This window comes from Podarcis melisellensis, assembly GCF_964234715.1.
Source record: "Podarcis melisellensis genome assembly, chromosome: 8".
NCBI lineage: Eukaryota > Metazoa > Chordata > Lepidosauria > Squamata > Lacertidae > Podarcis > Podarcis melisellensis.
This window is the reverse complement of record NC_138540.1, coordinates 44687653-44710013: the sequence shown is the minus strand read 5'-3', so window position 1 is coordinate 44710013 and position 22361 is coordinate 44687653. Positions and strand designations below refer to the sequence as shown.

At 43.0% G+C, this 22361-nt stretch overlaps 1 protein-coding gene and 1 long non-coding RNA gene across 3 annotated transcripts in view; one reads left to right on the top strand and one right to left on the bottom strand.

Moving 5' to 3' along the window:
- Positions 1–487: 487 nt before the first annotated feature.
- LOC309375039 (C-signal-like) overlaps positions 488–22361 on the bottom strand; it is a 22390-nt gene continuing 516 nt past the window's right edge. The window contains exons 2-7 of one of the 2 annotated variants that reach the window (XM_081920422.1): positions 21610–21752; positions 6106–6157; positions 4140–4327; positions 2402–2560; positions 1941–2051; positions 488–754 (exon numbers count right to left, since the gene is read on the bottom strand). In XM_081920422.1, coding sequence (XP_081776548.1) covers positions 641–754; positions 1941–2051; positions 2402–2560; positions 4140–4327; positions 6106–6157; positions 21610–21752 — 767 coding nt within the window. In that variant the 3' untranslated portion in view covers positions 488–640. Of the gene's footprint in view, positions 755–1940; positions 2052–2401; positions 2561–4139; positions 4328–6105; positions 6158–7075; positions 7319–21609; positions 21753–22361 lie in introns of those variants that run through there. The other variant, XM_081920423.1, reaches the window with a different exon arrangement.
- On the top strand, positions 20358–21857 carry LOC309375080. The gene is made up of 2 exons (XR_014170805.1): positions 20358–20489; positions 21640–21857. It is a non-coding gene; the product is annotated as an uncharacterized lncRNA (long non-coding RNA).

Genomic DNA, 22361 nt, shown 5'->3' with positions numbered 1-22361 from the left:
CACTTTTGCCTCTTGCCTTGCCCACCACTGGCATGTCGCTGCCAGGTTACCCCTGAGGGAATGTGGCCCCTGAGTTGAGAAAGTTTCCTCCCACTTGTTCTACATGCTTAGTAGCTTTCCCTTTATTCCTGCATTCTATCAGTTTTCCCGGAAGAGACATTAAGCCAACTTAATCTAAAGTGATGAAGTAAGCAAAGTGAAAATTAGGCCCAGGAACTAAGCTTGTGGTTAGATTGCTCCTGTGTTAGCAATGAATATCAGCATCAGGTCTACAAAGTGATTCTGGCACTTGAGCGATGCTGCCTTTCCAGTATTTATCGAATGATCTGAGCATCTGTCTTGGAAAAAGAATGTCACCTTCTCTAACTCTCAGGCTGTTACTGATTTATAGAAATAGCTCCACTGTAGTATCCCATGGGTTTGGGATGGGTGTGAGGAAACTTAACAACAGGTCTGCCCTAAGATAAAGAAGCAGGAGAAGCCAGGAGAACTTCAATAGTTGTATTTATTTGTGAACAAATATCAACAATTCAGCATAGCAGATACATAAGCACGACTATGTTTCCACTAGTTCCCACTCACCTATGGAGGGAACCATACTCATGAGGGCAGAGCAGTTTCTACTAGAGACTCAGTACATTCACCAAGGTAGTTTCTTGCCCTTCCAGTCAACTAAAGTGCCATTGTGCTCATCAACGAGGTTAGGAAGCACCTGGAGAATCCCTCGCACGCTCTCATCGACAGTCATGACAGCCTGCAAGAGACAAACAACAGTGAGAAGCACAGCCAATGGCTCTTCTTTGTGGACAGCTGGATTTATCCTCCTACATGTGGTGTGTGAAGGAATAATTCATTCATTCATTTAAACATTTATAGTGCCAGATTTTGCTCTCAGTTGTCTGACCCCAACAACCAATCTGGCTGTAAGAGGATAAGCAGCTAGTCTCACTGGAAAAGCCTCTGCCTGGCTCGCTCCCCACAAAATGCTGACCTCCTGCCAGCCTTTGACAACATTGACCACTTTGAGTCCTTTGGGCGCACTTTTTCTGTGTCGAGAACTTGACCCTATCTCTACTCCCTTCAACCCTGTATCAGGGTTTAATGTTGAGTGTCTCTGAGTTTTGTACATAATACCCTGGATATATTTGATAATGTATGTATCATGATAAATGGTGCAGCTTTTATCATAGAACCTCACTCACAAGGTCTGTATGGGTGGAGAAATACACTTGTGGCTCTTGGACCACAGTGGAGAACAGAGCAGCCCATGAAAATTGCCAAATCTGGCCAACCTAGCCTACAACAGGGATGGGGACCCACCAATCTGTGAGCCAGAGCTAGTCTGCATCACCATTCCACCAGCCAACTGTCTCTTACCTTAGATCCTACCACATGGAAGCCCTTGACTTCACCTGCTTCTTCTGCCATGACAAGCAAGCTCACACTTTCCTGCCTGCTGGTCTTTGTGCTCTGGAAATCAACCTACCTTCACTATTTCTCCTTTTCCTCTTTGAGGCGATGAAGAGAGAGACTGCCTGGCAGGTGCATACATGAGCTCAGAGGTTCAACCCTGGAATGTATCAGCTCAGCTAGAGGAGTCTCCTTGGAAAAGACCCTCTAGCTGCCATACTCCATGGTATGGCCTTTGAGCCATCTGCTACAGTATGGGTGTACATGGGTGTGAGAGAGACACACTGAGTAAAAAAAAAAGTTGAGTTTTGCCTCTGCTGGTTCCAGCCCTTAACCAGTTTGCATCAAGGGAATGCACCCTGAAAAGGGTTTTCTTCCCCCAGTGATCTAGACAACTGCCTCTCTTATGTGAAAGGAACACACTTTGTGCATACTTCCTGGGAGTGGGGGTGTCTAACAATCTTCAGTAGTTTTGCTTATGTTATTTAACTATCTTTTAAAGGAGCTCCTCCCAAAAAATTGGCACCCACCTCTTGGGTGCCCATGTCTGTCTTCACCCACCCTGGGTGAACTGCAGTACACAAAATCCCATCCTCCTTGTAAGTCAGAGACTGGCACTTTGTCAGCATGTTGAGAGCAGCCTGAAAGGGAAAGAGAGATAAAGTGGGTAGCGAACATCACCATGGAAAGGTTAAAGCCCCCGTCTCTTTTGTTGTGGAACATCAGCAGGACCACCTGGGCTTGCCACAGAGTCGTTCCCTCTTTGGGAAGCTGCTGCAAATGATACTTCCCTGATAATTCTGACTAGTATTTGCAAACCTGGGCTTCTTAAAATTCACATCTGTAGAATGTGATGTGGCCCAGTGTCCTATATTTGCAAAAGAAAACTAGGACCGTGAGCTGCCTTAGATACAGCCACTTGTTTGGATAGGGAGTGTGCCCAGTAGCAGGGCAGCCGACATATTACTTGGGTGCAAGAAATGTCACCTACCTTGCTGCAGCGGTAGGCAATTACAGGCTTGGAATAGGTTGCGGGGACTAACTCAATACAGCCTAATAGAGAGGAGATGTTGACAATAGCTGCCTTGCTGCAGCTCAGCCCTTTCTGCGAACTTCCTTGGGCTGCCTTCCTTAACAGAGGCAGAAAAGCCTGAGGAAAGAGAGGAAGAGAGAAAATAATCCAGGAAAACTCAGTACCCACTTCATTTGACTTATGTATTTATTCTTGTGTAACAATCTACACTTGTATTATAAGTAATGCCATTTTTACCCCATCCTCCCCGCAAAGAGTTCAAGCCATTGTTAATGATTCCTCCCCCATTTTGTTCTACCTCTTTCTTGTGCCCAGAAAAGATGGGACACCGTTGTCTACACAGTGCACTATTCTGCCATTTTATTCCCAGCAACACTTCATCTTCACTCATTCAAATCCTGCATAAAACTCAGGTAACACAAACTTCTCAGTTTGCATGACGTGTTACAACTGTGGAATCTGGAAAAGGGAGACAGAGCACCTGCAGGCCAAGGAGCTTGATGCTAACTTTGTGTGTGGTTCAGCCAGCAGCAGTTCTCATGCCACTGTGGCTCCAGCACATTTGACATTTGTGAAGACTCCTTCATTAGGCAGTGGATTCAGTATGTCAGTGGTGGCCCCTCCTACCAGAATTTTCAGGAAGCGTACATCTCTTTACATTCAGAAACCAGTGAAGAGTACTTTGATTACCCGGATATCTACTGCCAACTTGAATGCTGCATTTTGGTAGTTTTAGACCCCAGACTTAATGTAAGGGGAGCTCTTTCAATGGCAACGTGCATTACTACACTTGCTTCAAAATATGGCAAGCCAGCCCCACTGTCTTTTGGGTCTCTGCGGTTCCTTCTGCTGTCTGGAGCCCCAAAGCCTGACCCTGACAACATCCCTGTTAGCACAGGTATGATGTTTGCATAGCGACAAATAAGTACTATTGTGAATGGTCATTATGCTTATTTTACATATATTTAGGACAGCCTTGTCCAACTTCGAAGAGACTCTCACTATAATAAAACTGGTGGTGATCTACCCACTGGATTGACCAAAGTTGTTGAGCTTTTTTGGGGTGGGGGTGGGAGGGGTCCTAAGATCTACCGTAATCTACCACAGGCACCACGTGATCTACCAGTAGATTGCGATCTACCTGTTGGCTATCCCTGATTTAGGATATACCTAACTAATGTAGAGATGCGGGTGGCGCTGTGGGTTAAACCACAGAGCCTAGGGCTTGCAGATCAGAAGGTCGGCGTTTCGAATCCCCACGACGGGGTGAGCTCCCGTTGCTTGGTCCCTGCTCCTGCCTACCTAGCAGTTCGAAAGCACAGAGTGCAAGTAGATAAATAGGTACCGCTCCGGCGGGAAGGTAAACAGCATTTCCATGCACTGCTCTGGTTCACCAGAAGCGGCTTAGTCATGCTGGCCACATGACCCAGAAGCTATAAGCCGCCTCCCTCAGCCAATAAAGCAAGATGAGCGTCGCAACCCCAGAGTCGTTCACGACTGGACCTAATGGTCAGGGGTCCCTTTACCTTTTAACTGATGTAGCATGCATTTCTTACTTTTAGTGATATTTTGACCCAACTGTTTACACTCCCCACACCCTTGGACATATTTATCTGCAAAGGACACTTCATGCATCAGATGAAGTGAATCATTTGACTGCTCCGAGCTTGGCATTTGCACCCCCAAGCCCCTGTACCTTGCTCACTAGCAATGGCCCAGTCACATTTGTCTTGTATACATCTTCCATGTCTTCCTCGCTCACAGTGTCTAGCGTCATGCCTTTCAAAATGCCAGCATTGTTTATTAGCACATTCAGCCCTGTGTCTTTCAGGTGGTCCCCAACAAAGGCTGCAGCTTCTGTAATGCTCGCAAGATTTGTAGCATCTGCAAAAGCAGAAACAAAAGAGATGGTTAGAAGCACGAAGAGTTGGGGAGCACTGGGAGCAACTGTGACTGTCCTGAAGTATGAACTTCAGCTACAGCAATACAAAAGAAAGAATGGTTCTCAAAGTGCTCCCAGTAAGTTCATTGTAGTTGTTAATGCCCAACTTCAGGAGGTAATCTAAACTACACAGAATTATACATTAAATTTTTTTTTTGAAATGGTCTTTAAATATTTTAGAAACACCTTAACAAACACATTTTAGAACAAGAGTGGCCCATGTGGTATTACAACAACACCTAGAGAGCCAACTCCCATCATCCCTGACAACTGGCTGTGCTTTGGGGGGCTGATGGGAATTGAGAGTAGCACAGTATTCAGAGGGCAACACATTGGACACCCCTGCTTTAGAATAACCAACTAAACCTTACACCTCTATCTCTAATTCACATTTGTGCAACACAAAACCATTATTAATATAAATCAAACCCATTAACATAAAGCACACAATGTTAACAAACCCACTTATATTCGGAACTACAAATATGCTTTCAAAGAAAGCCAAAAAAGAAAAGGTGGAGACACAGACTTTTTGTTGGAAGACTGCAGGAAAATATCATTGAGGCTTCTTTTTTGGCCAGATGCAGTTAAGAGACCAAATGACCTATTTTGCCCCTATAAGATTATAGATTCTGTTATGGGCAAAACCATTGTAACCCAATGGTGTTTTTTGTTTGTTTGTTTGTTTGTTTGTTTGTTTGCTTGCTTGCTTGCTCATTTGGCAAAAACCACTAAAATAATAGACACGGCTAACTTAGCTTCATTACTTTAAAAGGGTAAAACTTAGTTGGTGACAACTCTTTATCCTTTCTTGAACAATGAAGCACAAGCCAACTGCTTCTTCATGTTTATTGACAGAAAAAGTGAAGCAACAGTAATCTGCTTGCGATCAGGATCATCATCCTTATTTGAGGGAAGATCAATACATTGTTAGTCAGAGAAACGTGTGCTGTTAGTGACAGACTGGCAAGAAGAAATGGTTTTTCAAGATCCCTTGAAAATGCAAACTTCTGTATATAGTACGTAAACTCGTCTGTCTTCCTGTATGGGCAATATTCTACATTTTCAAAGGAGGCTAGAATTTGGTAGATGGTATTGTTTATTGAATCATATGCATAACAGTGCCCTTATTTAATGCTATATAGAATCATAAGGCACTATTTACTTACACCGGTCTTCAGCTTTGTAAAGGATTTCGTGAGAAGTTCTTATCTCTTCTCTGATTAGCCTAGATCACTGCGTTTATCTTTTTAAAAATCAAGAATGATGCCTGGTGTTCTGCAGCAGCAGGTTAAAACCTCCTGTTCTAATATATGAAGTTTGGAGCACTCATAGAAGGGGTTTATGGCAGTGAGGGGGCACGGTTGTGACTATCGTGATGGGAACCTGCACTTCTGAAGTAGCCACTGTACCCGTGACACTAGGTAACAGAATTATGAAAAACTACAAATTGTGGACGGAGGATCGGCATTAAACTTCCTCCCTCTATAGCAGCCAATGCCATATTCTAGCTAAGATGCAAATGGCTGAAGAAATAGGGCACAGATCTCTAGCTACCAGGATCCAAACCAAGAGGCTATTTCCTCCATCCTTTGGGGAGAAGATGGAATGATGCAGAAGGGTTTGCTGCAAAAGAAGGGGGAGGAGTGAAAGTGAGAGAGTCCCATGAACATATGCTGGCTGTATGAAGGCTAAAAGGTAAGTGGGAGAGAAGGCATACCCAACTTCACCATCACAAGGTTTGGATGACTGGAAGCTAATTTCCTCAGTTCCTGGAAAGGCATAAAGAGCAGAACAATAAATATTAAGAAGTAAAATTATATCAGGTAGGCTGCTGTCGGAGTATACACTATTACTTCAGGATATTATTATTATTGTAAAAAAGAAATCCTGAGCATGATCCAGCCACATTTAAGCACTCATTGGAATAAGTGGGAATTAAAACATGTTTAGACTTGTTGTATCCCTACTAATTCTTCTTGAAATGGGTCCAAGTGCTCTGACAGGATTGGAAGACTAACGGGCATAGCAATCTTTTGCATTCAAATAAAATATTGATCATGAATATGGTAATTTATTTTGCATTGGCAGCTGGGAGGTCAAGACAATTTTAGATTAACGTTGACATAAGAATGATTTGTGGATAGCCAACCCTTAATGATTTCACACCTTGTTTCATTACAGATCAAAGTCTCAAGCCAGTGCTGATGAGACTGATAATTCAAGGTTCATCTCCTGTTTTCTGCTCAAGCTCACGGTCTGTACTCCAGAGCACTCAAAACTGATGATTTACTTTATACCCCTCTTCTTGAGCTCTTAGCTAACCTAGGAGTTTAAATAAACACAATGAGTAGTGATTTCCTTCGCCTTTGGGGGTGAAAGTTCTTACCTAACACGCGACAGCAACAACTAGTGCAAAGTAACTTCCTGACTCCTACGCTTCGATTCCCAGAAAGTGCTGCTCTTCCCTCAATTCCCAGTCACCCGACCAGCCCCAATCTCCACCCGTTCGCTGGGAAATAAACCCTGCTCAATTCAATGGGGCTTCCCACCGACCAAGGCTGCAATGCTGCGCCAGCTTACTGGGAACGAAGCCCCAGGGACCAAAGCGGGACTTGCTTCCGAGAACCCTCCTCCGTCCCCAAAGAAGCGGCTCCCAAGCAGCCCATGTTGGGGCTTGAGCCTCTTACCTGCCCGCGCTCCCCCTCCGGAGACCGGCTGCAGGCAAAGAGCCACTGCGGCGGGTTGGGCATCTCCAGGAGCTGGCGAACCAGCTCCAGGCCGATGCCGCGGTTGGCTCCGGTCACCAAGACGCTGCGCGCTCCCAAGCCCTCCATGAGCATCTGCTGCACCGCCGTCCCGGGTCTGCCTCCGACAGAAAACTTGCCGGTGGGACAACACCCATCGCCCCCGCCACCCATCGCCCCCCTGCGGCCGCTTGCGGGAACTGGAGCCTTTCCTCGCAGCCTGATGACTATGATTTTTGATAACAGTGTAAAAGTGCACCTTGCGGAAGGTCTGCCTCAGGGGCAGAGAATCTGCTCTGCATACAGAAGGACCCACGTTCAATCCCCGGCATCCTCGTGTGTGGCTGGGAGAGAACCTCTCTGAAATCCTGGAGAACCGCTGCTGCCAGTCAGTGTAGACAATACTGAGCTGGAAGGAGAAACAGTCTGACTCACTGTAAGATAGTTTCCTGTATGGGCCCAGCATGGGTGAAACAGCTGCTCATGCCAATATATCATGGGTAGGCAAACTAAGTCCCGGGGGCCGGATCCAGCCCAATCGTCTTCTAAATCTGGCCCGTGGACGGTCCAGGAATCAGCGAGTTTTTACAAGAGTAGAATGTGTCCTTTTATTTAAAATGCACCTCTGGGTTATTTGTGGGGCATAGGAATTTGTTCATTTCGCCCCCCCCCAAAAAAATATAGTTCACCCCCCCACACAAGGTCTGAGGGACAGTGGACGGGCCCGCTGCTGAAAACGTTTGCTGACCCCTGCAATATATCATCTAAGGCTGTTGCTGTTTACTTGGGCTCTAACCTGCTCCCACTGTTAGTGTTTGAAGTTGTAGACAATCGCTATCTTTCCTCCTGTAAGTTTGTGAGATATATTTCTGTTCAGTGTGTATTCCTCAAACCAGCTTCTATGGGCGCAGCCAAGGGGGGGTGCCGGGGGGGGCAGCTGCCCTCCAATCAATAAAAAAATACATAGCCAACTCAGCCCCCCCAAGAAAAGGCCTGCTTCCCCCCCAAAAAAAATCCAATTTAAAATGTAACCTACATCTACTTTGAGGTTAAGGTGTGTACATTTGGGACTTCCGTTGCAGGTGTGTAGATGACAGCTTACTGAATAGGAGTTTGGTTTTCCCTCCCCTGCAATACCTCCCAAAAGGTAAGTGAAGACATCCCAGCCCCCTCACTGGACAGCAGTGTTCAAATGTAACTTGAAACACCCCAAGCCCCCCAACCCACCCCCCGAATAGTCTCACTGTTTTAAGCAACCCATGTGTACATAAGCAAAAAGTAGGGGGAAGCATCTTCTAATAATATAAGGCAATATGATCCAACATCCTGCTTGATGCAACCAATGGGGATTTCTATGAAGATCTCCAATAATCGTGATCTCATTCACCTCCTTTGGGAATAGGTTGCATCCATTGTCAAATGGCTCTTAACTGTTTAGGATGTGGGTGGGAGAACTGTTTAGGAAGGAGGAGGACACACCCATCTCGGCAACCTTCCAGAGGGCAAAGAGTATATTCTTGTTAACATGACGTTTTCACAAAGGGTTTCATATAAGAACAGTATATCTGGCTTGGTTTTGTTTTGTTTTTTTAAAAAATAAGACTCAAAATGTGTCTTCTTTTAATCAGTGAACCCAACCCCCTTACACTAAACGTTTTTATCTTATACAATCAATTTAATCTTTCCAATCTTTAGCTTCAAGTCATATTTTAAAAGTTGTTGTGTGCTGGATATAATTTGTGTGATTCAATCTATGTTATAGCCAAGTATATAAAATAGTTCATAACTCATTTTGATACCATGCACCCTGAACAAATGGAGACTTCATAATCATATCTAAACCTCCCCCATGCTCCTATGCTCCTCACCATCTCCAGACCTCACTGTTTAAGAGATCACCATTTTACAACAGCACAACCTGGAGACAAAACCTTTTTTAAGATGAATTGGTGAATGTTCCCTAAATGTAGTAGAGAGAGATGCTGTTAACAGGAATAAAAAGAAGTGAACAGAGAAACCTTCTTAACTAGAGACCAGAGGCAACCTCCCACTCACCCTACAAGCAGTAAACATATATATTACAGTTAATAAAACTGCCATTTTGCAGACAAAAGCTCAGCAGAGAATACAAGTATTAGTCCAAAATAACATAGTATATTTTAACATCTGATTCTAACAAGGGAATTGCAATTTTCAGTTTTCATTTTACATTTCTTTTTCTTTCCTTGTCTTTTGGAGTGTTAAGTCTGCAGTCAAAAATATCTGCAGCCTCATCTTGTTCTTAGCAGCATGTGTCATGGAAGACCACAGCATAAAAGGAAATCCACATTTGTATCTGATGTTAGCCTCACTAAGTTTAGCTGTGCAGAAATACAGTGGATGTCTTTTTTGCAGTCAAAGATTTCAAGTTTTGATAAAGTTCAATCTATGTCCCCTTCAGCTTTATCTGGTCAATTTGCCTAGTCAGTTTCAAGATGTTCCTTTATAGCACTGTTTGTGAATGAATGATTATGTCCTATGAGGGAAATCCTTATTTAGGCTTTGGGGCTAGGGCTCAATGGGTATGTTCAATTTGATCTACAGTGAGACGAATTTCAGGGAATTGTTTAGAGAACCAATCTGCTGGAAAGCCCATCATATTTTGTTTCTTCAGACCTTCTTCATCCCATCTGGCCTTCAAATTTGGACTCAGATCTGTTTTCCAGTTATGCAAGCTGGGCATCTATTTAATATATAGCACCTTCCATTTAAGAAAAGGCTTTTTTTGGACTTCATGAACATATTAAATGCTTCAGAAGCTGTTTTAGTTCTTTTATCTTTCCTGTCAGTTCTGTCACTTTTTCTTCCAAAGATAAGTCATATATAATTTCTATTTTGAGATCTTTTTCTATTAGAAATAGCTGCAAAGTGAACTTAGAGAGGAGCTCTTGGCTATCTTTTGACAGTTTTTTGTATTTTTAGTGCCATTGCTAGGTCACTGTCAAATCTTTCAATGAAACAATCAGACTCTATCTGTCCTTTCTTTAAAATATGTCTCTAGGCTAATTTCTTTAGAATTTAAATAGTACCTTGCATATCCTAAAACAAATCAACTTTTTTCTTTTCTTTTCTTTTCTTCTCTCTCTCTCTCTCTCTCTCTCTCTCTCTCTCTCTCTCTCTCTCTCTCTTGTTCTGTTAGGCTGTGAAGAGTGAAGTCTGGGCAATTGTCCCCATTGATTCTAAATCTGAGAAAGTGGGGTAGCCTGTGTTACACATTTCTCAAAGAAGCCTAAATCCAACCATCTTTCACCAGTCCTGTAAATCCCTACTATACACACATGAGTAAATATTTGCCACTTCACTGGTGGCCATAGCAACACTGTTCAAACCACCAATCTTAAAGGCAAACATTGACATTTTATACCTGTAATTATGATGGAAGTAGAAAGTAGATTAGCAGCAGAATCTTGCGCATGTCTGCTGAGAAGCAAGTCTTACTGAGTTCAATGATGCTTAAGTTATGCCTCAGCAAGTGGTTATAAAATTGCATCCATAGTCTCTTTTCATTATCCAAGACTGCAGTTAGTTTTTGGTTTTATGTCTTATTTTGTGTTTTGTTTGTTTGTTTGTTACTGGAGTGGGGAGTCAATGCATCACATCTCTGGTGCATGTACACATAATGCACACAAACCACTAAGGCACCTTGCAGTGTACACCTTGCTGTTTCACAACCTGCATTTGCTGGGGTATACATTTTAAATCATTAGCCTCTTGGAGGACATTCAGTTTTTCTAGTACTGTTTGGTCTTCTTCAAGTTGGTGCCTTCCAGGTGGTTTGGAGTCCAGCTCTCAGCAGCCCCAATCAGCACAGTCACGCACCTGCAGGGCAATGCTTGGCGAAGGCTGTTCTTCTTATAGATCTTTAACAGCTCCCCTGGGTATGATAGTTTTGCCTCCTCATACTGTTCATGCTACAGAATGGTCCCTACTTCTGCATCACATGCTGAAGGACCATTTAGGGCTGTTTTCTGGGCTGTAGGCTTTGTGTTACATCTATTGCAGGCATCCTGCTCTTCTTCCAAGACAACATGCTTTGATCCACATGATAATCCTGGGAACTAGTCAATGCCCAGAGAGTCTAGCCTTAAAGGCTCAGTGGGCATTTAATCCTAGGATTCCTTGATCCAAGTTCAACTCTCTGTCCAGTGCTGAAATAATGCAGGAAAACAGAAGTGAGTGTATACAAGCCCTATTTTGGGCAAATCAGAGTCCTGTGTAGCCTTCTCAAGAGAGGGGCTGAAGGGACTGTCAGAAAATATAATGGGGGCAGGCCCATTCTGCACCACCTGTAATTCAAGGATGGAGACAGATTAACCTGGGTCCCTTGCCAGTCTAAAAAACCAGTTCCCAAACTCCTTTTCCACTTCAGAAGTAATTTAATCTATGAGTACTTTGGCATAAATAAACGAGCAATGTAAGTCAAAAGTGCTAAACACTTATGCCCAATATCTTTCCAAAATGATTATAACACTCCTTTTTTCTTCTTAAGAGAGTCTTATATGCACTTCACTGTACTAAGAGCCTCTTAATTTGATCATCAGATTTCTCTGTCCTTAAAGATCTAGCAGCATTTACCAATGGCTTTTTGCTTCTTCAACATTCTGCATCAAACTAACTTAGTGTGAGAAATTTTGTTTTTTTCTGATATCCAGGTTTTATGAAGCATGGCCTTAGGTTTTCTAGAATATATAAAATATAAAATATAAACTAGTTACTTTTCTTATTTATGAGCTAGCTTAATCATGGTCTGATTTCCTAAAATCTGCCTTATTTTACCAGCCACAGGTAATGTCCATCTAATATGTCTTCCCCCAATGCAGATATCTTGCATAGGATGTGTGGCAGTGTACTGTTTGCTGCTCTTTATGTAGCCTACCTATACCACCCATGAAAGGTGATTACTATCTGCCTGGTCTTCTAAATAGAAAGATTGAACTTTTGAAATATATAAGAATTCTTAGCACTCAGAACTCCCTTGATCATTTAAAATTTTGTTGGCTCAAACAATTAGAGCATGTTTTTTTATCTGCCTTCAGCCCTTTAAGGATTGTCTCTTCTTAAAACTAGAATGTAGCTCACACACCAGATGTAAATTTCAACTGGCAGACAGAGAAACCTCTCTCTGTTGCAAATTATAACCATTTCAAAGATAATTAGAGAAAGGGAAGCTTTGTGTACCCAAAGCCCATCAGTGTTCTTACATGGCTTTGATTCCTCTGGTCTAAGTCACTCAGCCCCGTCCAGATTCCCAGGAGCTGACAGCTTCTCAGTCTCCTGACTTAGAAAATGGCTTTTTCAGAGCATCAGAGGCTAATCTCCTGTTCACTCTTACCTCTAGTGTGAATTTGATAGCCAAGATTTATGCCTGGCTATCATCAATCACCGCTTAATTATGTCCATTGGCGACTTGCCGGGGTTAGTGTTTCCTTCGAGAATAAGGCACAATGGAGGCTATAATGTATTTAAGTTATGTGGTTTGTTTACACATATATACAACCTGGAGCTTTCAGTGGAGGGGCTCATAGCACCAGCACCCCAAAACGTGCCAGCTTATTCCATAGTAGCAGCAACAATGAGTCCAGCACCATTCTTTCTCTATCTTGCACTGTAGGGCACAATTCAGAATAATGGTTCCTCTCTGCTTCCTGGTTGCATCACCCTTAACTCCAACCCTTTTCCTGTCCCCTTCCCTAAGTTCTGGTCTTTTTTATATCCCAGAAGAGGGCCCCTCCTTTGATGTGCTAAAGCTCATTACCTCAAAAAGGACCAGCTTTTTACACTTATTCACACTTAGCCCTTGAGAGAGGGAGGAAATCCACACATTTGCAAATGAGAGTCATCCCCAGTCACCTCACCAAGAATTCTGTCTGACTTCATTAAAACTTGTTGATTTGGCTAAGGTTACAAGGTCTAATACACAACCCAGGGAGTGTGCCTAGGTTAATTATCTCTTCACATATGCTAATTCCAGGGAGATTAACAGTGGCAAATCCACATCTTAAATACACATGAGTCTGACTATTACCGGTCCTAACATACCAGTTCAGAAAAAAATCACACACCCACTGTTGCCTGGGGCTGCAATGGTGCAAAAACGTGGTTACAAAACATGGATCCACAGGGATCCTCAGGATCTTTGCATTGGGTCACCCCAAATTCACCATCAGAGCACATAGCATGTCCATGGCTACAGCCTGCCCCCCCAAAATCACACACCCACTGTTGCCTGGGGCTGCAATGGTGCAAAAACGTGGTTACAAAACATGGATCCACAGGGATCCTCAGGATCTTTGCATTGGGTCACCCCAAATTCACCATCAGAGCACATAGCATGTCCATGGCTACAGCCTGCCCCCCCAAAATCACACACCCACTGTTGCCTGGGGCTGCAATGGTGCAAAAACGTGGTTACAAAGCATGGATCCACAGGGATTCTCAGGGTTTTTGCATTGGGTCACCCCAAATTCACCATCAGATCACATGTCTGTGGCCACAGCATGAAGCACAAAAATGATACATCATTAATATTTACCGCCCACGGCGGCAGCCAATCGGCTGCCGCAAAGGGCGGGCCCTCACAGGTTCACTTAAGGTCGGGGCAGCCCGGGGCTCGCCCCTTTCGTTCCCCCAGCAGCAGTGGTTTGGAGGTCTTGGGCCCCCCCAATATTTTTTATAAGTCGGTATGGGCCCCCCCAATATTTTTTATAAGTCGGCGCCCCTGGACGAGTAGGAACTCTGGTGGCTCCCACCCTATGACGACATACAAAAGCATACCTTCAAGTCTACTTTGGGGGTGAAGAATTGTTACAAATCTAGAGTTAGAAATTCGCAATGTGGTAGCATTTAGATAATATTTGGGACATGGATGGGAAATTACAGGTTGCAGCAGTTCTCCTGAACTGGGTTTAGCCTATGCAAATTAGCCTGCCCAGACTAGCTGACTGCAAGCTAATATGAAACAATGTCATCAACATATAAACTAAACATCCTTGGGTCTAGGCAAAACAGAGTTGTCATGGTTCCTGCGGACAGAGAAAGGTTTGTGATTGAAAAAACGTCAGAAGGAGGTCACTTCCGGAGGCGGCGCGAACGGCAATGGCTGCCAGCTCCTGAACGGGAGAGGGTAGCTCCGTTGAAACGGGTCGCCCGCTACGGCGAAGCGGGGACCCATCCAGAAAAACCACAGGCAGCAGAAGCCTGTGGTCCTGAGACCCGGCGGGCGCCAAAAGCAGCCCCTAAAACGACGAAGGGACCCCGTAAGGGGCTCCGGACCGCGGAGGGGGTAGCGGCGCTGTGGGTCGCTGCGCGATCAACGGAGCGAAGCCGCGTCGCTGTTGCCGGTGAGCGCTGACCTTTCTTCTTGAAACTGCTAACTTTGGAAAGCAACAACCCGTGAGTAATTTGGACACTATACTTCTAAAGCCTCTAAAAATTGTGAATTTGGCTGAAAGCGGAGTGACGAAAAACAGGAAGTCCGTCTTCCGCTGACACTGAACTTGAAAGTAAAGAGCAGGAGGAGTGGAGACAAAGAGTAATTTTTTGCATTGACTGATCTGGCATCTATTTAAACTGTTGTTTCTGGCTGATTTAAAGACTTTAAGTGGCTGTTTTTTGGACCTTCATTGAGACAAGGGTACCTGTCTTCTGTTGATCTATTGGATTACAAATAAAAGTAAGAAACCCAGGTACTGGAGCTGCCTGAGTAACTGAGCAGTCAGCCTGCAAGCTTTGGATACTTTGAATCTGAACTTTGGAACATACTGAGTTTGAATTTGTTACTTTGAAACACTTGTGGTCTAAGCACTTTTGGAAACAATGTTTGGCTTTAAGTTTTAACTCTGCTAAAACTTATCTTTGTGAGGATCTTTGGAGATCAATTCAGACTTACTAACTTTAATTGGATTGGACTTCCTCCCCAAAGACATTCTAAGCTCCACCTAGAGGATTTTTGGATTTACAGCAGTGACTTTGTTTTACTTTCTCTTTCCCGGCCTCCTGTTTGAGTGTTATCATCTGGGCTCTTATTTTCTCATGGGAACAATTCAGTTTGACCTTGGCTTTTAGATAACTTTGGAATGAGTGGAACAAGAAAAAGGGGAAGAACCAGACAAACAACGTTAACTTTACCGACAGTCTCACAGTGTAGATCATCTGTGCCTGCTTTGCCTACTACTTTGCCTCCTGAGGCAGAAGCGGCCTCCCTGCTACAATCAGGGGAGGGAGAAACTGAGGAATTACAACTGGAAGATATGGCCTCAGGAGCAAGTGGCACTATTTTGGAGAAAATTTTTGAAAAATTGGAGGCTCTGGACAGAAAGGCTGACCAGCAATCAGCTAAAATTGACTTAAACACAGAAAGTTTAAATAGACTAACTGGACAAGTTGCACAGAATGTTCAATCTATTGGAGAATTGAAGGAGGCTGTAGGTGAAAATCGGAAACTGGCGGAAGACACTAGCCAAAGATTGGGACAGCTTGAAAAAGAAGTAAGACCACTCAGCAAACAAGTAGGAGAACACCAGATCTACTTTTCCATGACAGAACTTCGGAACAGGGAGGCCAATTTAAGGATACGCTCAATTCCAGAAGTGGAAGAAGGTAACTTAACTGAGTTCCTTACCAAGGAATTTTCCAAGTTTTGGAACTTAGAAGAAAAAGACTTTAAAATACTATCTGCTTTTAGGCTTGGAAGACTTATAAAGAAGGAGAAGCCCAGAGACTGTTTGATAATATTGAGATCAAAGGAGGAAAGGGACAAGATTCTAGGCCTGCACTACGGAAAGTCACTGGATATTTTGGACAAAAGAATTGAAATTTATAAGGATATTCCTAAACAGCTGTTGGATCTTCGAGCAGACTACTCGGAATTAGTAAAACTGCTAAGGAGCAACTCAATCATCTTCAGGTGGGAGTTTCCCCAAGGTTTGTCGTTTACTTTCAGAGGGAGGAAGATTAAAATTAGAACGCCGGAGGATAGAGACAAGTTTTTGGTGGCACACGGAGAAGATCTTCATAAGGGACTTGGATTACCCCCAGGGCCTGAACCTCCGGGGGTTCCTGCACCCTCGGACCCCCAAAAATCTGACAATAAGGTACCCCCACAGCAAGAATAACCAGATATATTCAGGATGTCTCTGCAACTTTTGAGCTGGAACATAAATGGCTGTAACATTCCAGGAAAAAGGAGAAAAATCTTTCACATTTTAAAAAAGGAACATTTGGACATTATTTGCTTACAGGAAACACATGTGACCAGGCTCCACAGAAAAGTGTTAATAAATAAAAGACTTGGTCAGGAATTTATATCTTCGGATACAGTTAAAAAGAGAGGTGTGGTAATTTATGCAAAAGAGAGCCTTTCACCTAAATTTCTGTTTAAAGATGAGCATGGAAGAATTTTGGCGATAGAAATACAACATCAAGGGGAAAAAATACTGATATTAGGAATTTATGCTCCAAATGAAGGAAAATCGGAATTCTATAAGAAGTTGCATGAGACCATGCTGGACTATCTGGACTACAACAACATCATTATGATGGGAGATATGAATGGAGTTGTATCAACCAATATGGATAAGTCACAGAGCCAAAAAATTTCTAAAGATGGGAGACTACCAAAGACCTTCTTTGAAATGACAGACAATATGGACTGGATTGACATTTGGAGAGTGAGAAACCCCTTGGGAAGGGAAGGAACATTTTTCTCTGAAGCCCAACTGACTTGGACAAGAATCGACCAGATATGGATAACTAGAGGTCTGGCACCTAAGATCAGAAAGGTGGAAATCTGCCCAAAGACATGCTCCGACCATAACGCACTGAGAATGGACATGACATTGATTCCAACCGGTTCCTTCAGATGGAAGATGAATGATGGCCTGTTTAGAGATCAGGAGATCACTAAGAAGGCCCAAAAAGCCCTAAAGGATTATTTTGAGATCAATATGAACACCACAGTGGAAAAAAGAACTATCTGGGACGCAAGTAAGGCCGTGATGAGGGGGTTCCTGATACAACAGAACACAGTAAAGAAAAGGAAACAAAACGAAAGGAAAGATAAAATTTTGGAAAAAATCAAGGAGTTGGAGAAGAAGTTAAGACTTAATCCGAAGTCCCAGCCGATTCTGAGAGAAATCAAACTTTACCAAGCACAATATTGTAAACTGATAAATCAGGAAATAGAATGGAAAATCAAACTAATGAAACAAAAAACTTTTGAGTCGGCTAATAAATGTGGAAAACTGCTAGCTTGGCAGTTGAAGAGGAGACAAAAGTTAAACACAGTGACAAACTTAGAGATTGAAGGAAGATGTATCCAGAACCCCGGAGAGATTAGAAAGTGTTTCCAGAGATATTTCAAAAAATTATACACTCAAGGGCCACAAGATGAAGCAGCGATTAAACAATTTCTAAAGACAAATGGACTGGCAAAGTTGTCAGAAGAAAATAGATCAATTCTGAATGGCAAAATAACACGACAAGAGATTGAGCAGGCCATCCAAAATATGAAACAGGGCAAATCACCAGGACCAGATGGGCTGACCTCCAAGTACTATAAGACATTGAAAGACTATTTGATACAACTACTGATGGAGGTCAGCAATGAAATTTTAGAGGGGAAGAAGGCGCCAGAATCGTGGAAAGAAGCTTTCATCACATTGATACCAAAATCGGAAACTGAAAAGACACAGCTTAAGAACTACCGTCCCATCTCCCTTTTAAATGTGGATTACAAAATATTCGCAGACGTTTTGGCAAGTAGATTCAAGAGGGTTTTAAACAAAGTAATCCATAAAGACCAGGCAGGCTTTCTCCCAGGTAGACATATGTCTGCCAATACAAGGAACATTATAGATATATTGGAGCTTTTACAAACAGACATAAATACTAAAGCTGTTTTAATTTTTATAGACGCGGAGAAGGCCTTTGATAACATATCCTGGAAGTTTATGAAAGGGAATCTAAAAGAAATGGGAGTGGGCCGGGGGTTTGAGAATGGGATTGATGCAATATATTCAGAACAAAAGGCTAAACTGATAGTTAACAATGTGGTTACAGAAGAGTTTAAAATTGAAAAAGGAACACGACAAGGCTGTCCGATTTCCCCGTTACTATTTATCTCGGTCCTGGAGGTGCTCTTGAACACGATTAGAGGGGACAGGTTGGTGGAAGGGATACAGGTCGGAGCGAAACAATACAAACTTAAAGCGTTTGCAGATGACTTAGTTCTGACATTACAGGAGCCAGAATCTAGTACGAAAAGAGTACTACAACTAATCCAGGATTTTGGTCGGGTGGCGGGATTTAAACTAAATAAGCAAAAAACCAAGGTGTTGGGAAAAAACTTGACAGATATTGAGTCGGAACGGTTTCAGAGAGAGACAGAGTTAACTGTGGTTAAGAAAGTTAAATACCTAGGGGTAAACATAACAGCAAAGAATTTGAGTCTGTTTAAAGATAATTATGAAAAATGTTGGTCTGAAATTAAGAGAGACTTGGATAGCTGGTCAAAATTGAAACTTTCATTGTTAGGTCGAATAGCTGCTATTAAGATGAATGTATTGCCAAAAATGTTATTTTTGTTTCAGACATTGCAGATTGTAGATAAAACGGAGTGCTTCCGGAAGTGGCAGAAAGATATCTCCAAATTTGTCTGGCAGGGCAAAAAGCCCAGAATTAAGTTTAAGATATTAACGGACGCAAAAGAAAGAGGGGGCTTTGCCCTGCCAGACTTAAAGTTGTACTATGAAGCCGCAGCTTTCTGCTGGCTAAAAGACTGGCTACTTCTGGAGGACACGGATGTGCTGGATTTGGAAGGTTTTAACAATGCATTTGGATGGCATGCATATTTATGGTATGACAAGGTTAAGATCAACAAGGTCTTTAAGAACCATATTGTCAGAAAAGCAATATTTAATGTCTGGACAAGATACAAAGACTTATTAGAAAACAAAACACCGAGGTGGCTGTCACCTTTGGAGGCCAAGGCCCGAAAAAGACCCAATATGGAGGCCAATTGGCCAAAATATTGGGAAATACTAGAAAGGGATGGAGACAATTGGAAACTGCAGAGTTTAGAGAAAATGAAAGATAAAGTGCGAGACTGGTTACACTATGCTCAGATTAAGGAAGTGTTTAAGATTGATAAAAAGTTAGGATTCCAGGTGGAGAAATCGAAACTGGAGACAGAACTGCTAGAACCTAAGACCAAGGTACTTTCAAAAATGTATAACTTGCTGCTGAAATGGAACACACAAGACGAATTGGTTAAATCGGCTATGATAAAGTGGGCCCAGGATATTGGGCACAACATTATGTTTGAGGACTGGGAAAGGTTATGGACTACCGGGCTGAACTTCACAGCATGTAATGCTCTGAAGGAAAATGTAATGAAAATGATATATAGATGGTACATGACCCCAGTGAAATTGGCTAAAATATACCATTCGTCTGATAACAAATGTTGGAAATGTAAGGAAAATGAAGGAACATTCTTTCACCTCTGGTGGACCTGCCCTAAAGTGAAGGCCTTTTGGGAAATGATATATAATGAGTTAAAAAAGGTATTTAAGTATACCTTCACCAAGAAACCAGAGGCCTTCCTTCTGGGCATGGTCGGCCAGAACGTGTTAAAGAAGGATAGAACATTTTTTATGTACGCTACAACGGCGGCAAGGATACTTATTGCTAAGAGCTGGAAAACCCAAGATCTACCAACACTGGAAGAATGGCAGATGCAGCTGATGGACTATATGCAACTGGCTGAGATGACTGGCAGAATCCGCGACCTGGGAGAGGAGAGGGTTGAAGAAGACTGGAAGAAATTTAAGATTTATTTACAAAAGTACTGTAATTTGGTTGAATCCTAACAAGGAAGCCAGAGCAGAAATAACTGTCTACCATTAAATTATAATTTTTTATTTGAGTTTAACCTAAATATTGCACTTAAGAGTATAAACAAGATGATAATTTGCTTGGAAAAATTCGTTTTTAATGATGAGAGTGGAAGCGGGAGACGTGAGGGAGTCCGCAATAGAATGAAAAGATGTTATGAATCCTATTTTGTTTGTTAAATATGTATCTGTAAAAAATCTTAATAAAAGTTTTATAAAAAAAAAAAAAAACGTCAGAAGGCAAGCTGTGCCAACGGGGGAAAGTGTCATTTTACACAGAAGCTTAGAACAAGGAGTTCTGGGAAAGCGTGTTCTCCTTCATGGAGAGCACATGTTGCGGTGGGGTCTGCCGAGCCACTCCTCTGTTACCAGCCAGGGTCTCTAAAGATGGCCTGGGGCAGCGATTGGTTCACTGGGTTGCTGGGGTAAAAGTTATGTTGCAATTTTGATGGGAGGGGTAAAATGTTTAAATACTCTGCACACAGCCTGGAGCTTTCTCTTTGCTGTGTGCAACGAATCACCCGCCCTTAAGTAAGGGGTTGTTGCATTGACCTTGCTATGCCTGTCATGGGGTCGTCTACCGTTGGGGCAGAGGCCTGGTAGGAATTTTGTCCATCTGGCTGATTGGCTGGGCCATTTGGTTTTTGCCTACTGCATAGCAAATCGTCACAACTTGTAAGGTTGCGGTTAGGCATTGGTTATAAATTGGTGGAGGAGGGGTTAGGATAGGCTGGCCCTGCCCCTCCATGGTTGCTGCGGAAAGGGAATTCCGTTAAAGGAATCCTGGGGCTTGCCATCTTTTCGTCCAATCCCTAGAATGGGACTAGGGCCGGCAAGCCTTCGGGGAGCATGCGGGTGAGAATTGAGGGTCTCAGCTCCATTTCTCCCCGACTTGTTTTCCCGCACTGGCTTTCAGTGGTGCCCGGAAGTCAGTTCTGTCCACAGGCGGGGGGACAGATAGTCTTAACCAATGCCTAAACAACCACTCACGGTTTTGTATTTAAATAAAGTTGTGGCCAAAATTTTGCCAAAAACCTTAAACAAAAATTAAGTGTGCATTGTGAGTTATTTGGGGGGTGGCTTGGGGACCTCGACACGCAACGAGGAGGAGGAGATAGGTAGCACTCCAAGTGGGGACTGAGGGGCAGAATATTGGGAGGCTGGAGACGCGAACCTGGTTCCCCAGATTACGAGACTACCGCTCTTAACCACTACACCACATTGGAAGAGTCAGTAGCCTTTGTATTTGCCCATCATAACATGAGAACCCCCCCCCCACGTGGGTCATCGTATAATTTTAGAAATGTCGAAAATAAAATTTCAGAATTAAAATAGAAACTTTTCTTTCATGACTCAGGAGATGGTTTGCATAGGATGGGATTGTGGTATATGTGTGTGGCAGGGGGCTCAAATTACAATACTTTTACCCCCCCAAAAAAAGCCCTATGACACAACCCATCATAATATTGGGAGGGACAATGGGTTTGGGTTTCTTTGGAAGAGAGATCACTGGAGTCTCAGTGCATTTTTTTAAAAAGTACTTACCCATGAACAAGTTGTTATTTTCTCACGCAGATCGAACTTACAACGTCCCAGCGAAGGTGGAGTGGGAAAGATGCCAGCTTCAATTTTCTCTTCCAATGAGCCAAAGGTGACTGCTTTTGAGCAATGAGCCAACAATCTCATCCCTAACAAAAGGAAGGTTATACAATGCAATGTGATCATATATCATTTTTGCATTGAGATACCAGCCCATAATCCTTTACATTAAACCTTGACAACTTTGCTCAAAATTGCGAACAGCTTCAGTTCTGATCTCTCCAGCTTCTTTGCACCTGTCAGGTCCTGGCTTTGAAATGTTCTTGCTCTTCCAGAAGTGGTGTCTAGGTGCCATTTCACACACCACACTCAGTTGGCAGCTGTAGCCATGATTCATATACTCATAGTGTATATTTGAAAGCATTTTGGAAGTCTATTTCAAAATGTAGTGGAACTACTATGCCAACCCTAAAAAGCTGCAGCTGGGCACAACAGGAGACATTAACCTCTGCTTTGTCCAAAAGGCATCCAGGAAGCCAACACCAAAGGACTTCCTTCCTTCCTTCAGCAGTGGGCACATAAGGGATTTTGAGAAAGTGCCAGTGCTGTAGGCATGCCCTTTATCAACCGGGGAAAGACACCTACATCAGCCACCACTGCTCTTTTCACCTCTCCTTCCCAAAGTGTGGTCCAAAGACTAGGAGTTCTCCATTACCTTCATTCAGGTGGCCTGTGGTGTGTCTGTATGAGCACAGTTA